At 43.1% G+C, this 4,489-nt stretch overlaps 1 protein-coding gene across 1 annotated transcript; it reads left to right on the forward strand.

Annotated features, from left to right (window-relative positions):
* The first annotated feature begins 1,896 nt into the window (after positions 1–1,896).
* Positions 1,897–3,644, forward strand: LOC133367615 (extracellular calcium-sensing receptor-like). The gene is made up of 2 exons (XM_061591711.1): positions 1,897–1,998; positions 2,653–3,644. Exons 1-2 carry the CDS (start codon positions 1,897–1,899, stop codon positions 3,574–3,576), a joined length of 1,026 nt encoding a protein of 341 aa, XP_061447695.1. The 3' UTR covers positions 3,577–3,644.
* The last annotated feature ends 845 nt before the right edge of the window (positions 3,645–4,489 follow it).

Below are 4,489 nucleotides of genomic sequence, written 5' to 3' on the forward strand. Positions count from 1 at the left end.
CAAACCCGCCCCTACCAAATGGGCAGGACCGTCAAAACCAGAACCAGAACCAAAACGAGACCCAGTGCCTGCAGGAGGAAGAAACCATCGCCCAAGGGAAGGAGAGGCTGCTGCTGTGCTGCTGCTGCTGCTGCTGCTGCTGCTGCTGCCGTGGGACCACCACCTCCACCACCCTTCCCAGAGGGACTTCTGCCTGGCAGGACCAGGCCCCAGGTACCCAGCCAGCCAGGACTGATTCTTACCACCTGTCCCTCTTTGGAGGGATACAAAGCTGGCTGGCTGAGGTGGCCTGGGAGACCCAGTGCCTGCAGGAGGAAGAAACCATCGCCCAAGGGAAGGAGAGGCTGCTGCTGCTCTTGCTGCTCTTGCTGCTCTTGCTGCTCTTGCTGCTCTTGCTGCTCTTGCTGCTCTTGCTGCTCTTGCTGCTGCCGCTGCCGCCGCTGCCGCCGCTGCCGCCGCCACCGCCAAATGGAGGGAGAGAGAGAGAGAGAGAGTTCCAAGCTGTTTCATCATTTTATGGCAACACCTCAAAGGCCAACAGTACACTGAGGAGATGATAATCTCTGCAATCACTATCAAAATTGCTGGTTTTCTTCCTGAATCCCACAAGATTTCCAGAGTCCACTAGCAAGATCAACAATAACAACTCCTGAAAGATGTTATAAAACCAGACATGTTGTTCAAAACCAGATCTAGGGTAAGGAAGGGCTCTGTTCCATCAATTCCTCTTTATATTTTTTATTCATTTTTTTCCTGTTAGTCCTTAATATTTTAGAGTGTTTTACCATTTCCTTCTTCCATGATTGAAAACAAAAGGATTGCATAGAAAGTCTGTACCTCTCCTTTCTTCTTTCACCTGTTAACCTTCCACATCCTAGTTTCTGAGTATAAAAGCTGCATTTCCAAAAAAGAGATGCTAATTAACACATGCACATGGGTATCTCCTTACATTAATATGTCCCATGCTCTTTTGGATGAGTGTTTTGTAGTGCTTTTCATATTGGCCATTATCCTGTCACTTCCATTTTGGGCAGAGGTTTAAAAAGGGGAAGGATAGGTTGATTAAAGGGGATGCTGGTGTAGAGACACCCTAAGAGGCTAAGCTTTAAATCTGTTTGCCACAAGAATCATCTCCCATTCACAAAAGACTGAAACAAAACTGATGCTGCCACATAATGCGTCCGATGGAAACATGGTAATCTTCATCTTGAGGGGATGTCTTGTCATGAGGCTCATAGTAGTAATGGCACTGTTGCTTGTAATGCTTCCTTATATTGTATGCAAGATGAATTCTATCAATTGCAGCATATACGATGATCCTCTTCCTATACCACACAATTTTTATCAGTCAGGTGACTTTGTCATTGGAGAGATTGTGTCTCAGGTGTTTGTCTTTCAGGACAGTCCCTCTTTCATGGAACAGCCCATACAGACTTCGATTGGTGAACCTGCGTAAGGAACCCATTTTTTCCCTTTCAGCAATTTGTACAGATTATAATGAGAACCTTTAATGAGATTAAGAGGAAGGATGTGGATCAGTAACAAGATCAATTTTTCAGTAGTACAGCATGACAGCAATATTCTGGAAGCTGGTGATCATTTTGTCTTCTTTATGTTGTTACCTGTTGGATAAAATCCACTGAGATGTTCTGATGCATAAGACTCAGAATTTACAAGCTTTTACAGAAGAATAGATGTACCATTCCTGTCTATTCAATATTTTATTCTCTCTCTCCTTTTGTTTCATTTCATTCACGCCTGTCCTTATATGCATTGTTTTGAAGTTTCACTTCATATTGTTATATTGTACTAGGTTGTCATGGATTATTGTTATTGTTTTAACATCCATAATGTTCCATGACTGAGTGCATGTCTCTTCACACAAAACACAGATAGATGTCTGATGTGAAAAGCAGATTATATTTGGAAGATACATATCGGGGGCTGACAGGCAACAGCCCAAGGCTTGCAGGGTTAGATTCTACCAACTGGATGCAGGTTAGCCAACCTTGCTCAAGATTTGTTTCTTCCCCATAATGTGGCATGCATTGGTTCTTTAACCAGAGGCTGTTCATACAGGGGAATATATATTTTTATCAGTCTTCCTAATTATTTCTCCAAAAGGAGCTGCGATAACTTTCTTCCATATTTGTCCATATTGTTGTAGTATCTTAAGTTTCACTTTAGTCATGAAAGTAGGCAAATATGCAACAATGAAAGGGAGAAATGCTTTCTTCATTAAATAGTAACTCTCGTTGCAGTTCTGTGCCAAAGAACTACCAGCATATCCTTGCACTTGTGTTTGCTGTAAAAGAGATCAATGAGAATCCCCAAATCCTACCAAACATCTCTTTGGGTTTCCACATCCTCAACAGCTACTATGTAGCAAGGATGACCTATAAGGCCACTCTGAGCCTGCTTTCCACACCACATAGGTTTGTTCCCAACTTCAAGTGTGACACCCAGAGCAATCCGATAGCTGTCATAGGAGGGCTTGCCTCTGAAACTTCTGCCAATGTGGCCAGTATTTCTGCCATGTACAAGATTCCTCAGGTAAAACGTAAACGTTGAGGTATGTCAGTTTTACAACTATGGCTCATATTATAACGCTCCTGCAATCTGTCTAATGAATTCTTATTTGTTCCCTTTTAGCTCACCTATGGATCATTTTCATCAGTGCAGGAGGACAAAATGATGTTTTCTTCTTTATACCAAATGGTCCCAAATGAAGTCCATCAATACATGGGGGTTGTCAGATTACTTCATCATTTCAGATGGACATGGATTGGGCTCTTTGCTGCAAATGATGACAATGGGGACAGATTTTTGCGAACAGCGGTGCCAATGCTTGTCCAGAATGGCATCTGTTATGCCTTCATACTAAGAACAGCAAAACGTACATATACGGAAGAGTTGATAGACATGACACTAAGGCTATTGGAAAAATATTCACTTATTGAAGACAGAAAAGTCAGTACATGTTTTGTATATGGAGAAGATCCATCAATGCCAGTTATGAGAACGATGTTATTTTTTGCAGGATTGTCTGGATTGCCACCTGTGGGTAAAGTGTGGATTGTTACATCCCAATGGGATTTCTGTGCATTTTCTGTTCAAAGGCTTTGGGATATAGAAAGCTTCCATGGTACCCTATCTTTCACAGTTCATTCAAAGCAGCCACCTGGATTCCAAGCACTTGTTGAGAGCATAAAGCCTCACTGGACAAGAAGAGATGGTTTCATTCAGAATTTCTGGGAGCAGGCATTCAGCTGTTCATTTGACAAATCTGATGGGAGTGTGGAAAGCAAGAAAGTCTGCACTGGCAGAGAGCAATTAGAGAGCCTTCCTAGCCCTGTCTTTGAAATGAGCATGACAGGACACAGCTATAACATCTACAATGCTGTTTATGCTGTTGCACATGCTTTGCATGCCATATGTAAATTCAGATCCAAGCATAACCGATTAGCAGAAGAAAGAATGTTGATGTTCGGTAATGTGCAGTACTGGCAGGTAATTGTAGGCCATGAAACACACTTAAGTAAGTCTTTCAACTTTTCCACCACAGCTGTTGAGTAGAACATGTTATAAGTAAGAACTTGAACCTGAATTTGTTTATTTCCTTCTCCCTCCCAATCACATTTCCTTCTGTGCTATCTCTTTATAAATTGTAAGCCTGAAGGCAAGAACAGTGGGATAAATAATAAATAAAACAAAGTTTCTACTGTTGTGGTAGGACTGTACCAAAAGCATGATTTCTCAGTTTTTTCCCTCACCTTGAAATAGCCTTTGCCCCCGCCCCACACCTCTATTCAGGGGGTAAAGTTGCATTCTTTTGCTGGAAAGGGAATAGGAACGGATGTCTTTTGTCTTTCCCAGAAGGACTGCTTCACCACCACAGTCTGAGTAATATTGGATGGTGAAGCACGTTTGAGGCTGGGGAAGAGAGGAGGTGAGATGTTTTTTGTGTGGCATGTGGCTATCTGCAGCACGAGCATGTAGGAGAGCTGGGCAGCCAAGACATTTTAAGTCTGTACCATTCTTCCCTCCTCCTCTTTGATATCTGCCACTCGGAAAGAAGGAATACCAGAGCTTGACAGGGTTTAAAGGCCTTGGGGTTGGGAGCACAGGGAGACACATGTAAGTGAAAACCAAGGATGCTTGCCAAATCTCTGCTGGAAGAGTGTTCCACAGCGTGGGGCTAGTGACACTAAATGCCCAATGTCTGGATGAAGCCAGTGGGGACAACATAGGGGACAACTAACAGCACTCCTCCAGATCAGTCTGGGATGTAAGAGCTCAGGCAGCCTTTAAGGTATCTTGAACCCAAATTGTTCAGGGCTTTTTATATCTACACTAGAACCTTGAACCTGGCTGAATAGCATATGGGCAGCCAGTGGAGATGCTTTAGCAGAGGCGTCATATATTGTTGTTGTCTGTTGTCTGCCCCCATCAGAAATCTAGTCCCTGGATTCTATACCAGCTGGAGCTT

The sequence above is a fragment of the Rhineura floridana genome, chromosome 11, assembly GCF_030035675.1.
Source record: "Rhineura floridana isolate rRhiFlo1 chromosome 11, rRhiFlo1.hap2, whole genome shotgun sequence".
Lineage (NCBI taxonomy): Eukaryota > Metazoa > Chordata > Lepidosauria > Squamata > Rhineuridae > Rhineura > Rhineura floridana.

Coding starts and splice junctions, on each gene's coding strand:
- LOC133367615 (XM_061591711.1), top strand. CDS start 1,897: ATGTCTGATGTGAAAAGCAGATTATATTTGGAAGATACATATCGGGGG. Junction 1,999..2,652: donor ATTCTACCAACTGGATGCAG/GTTAGCCAACCT, acceptor GTTCCCTTTTAG/CTCACCTATGGATCATTTTC.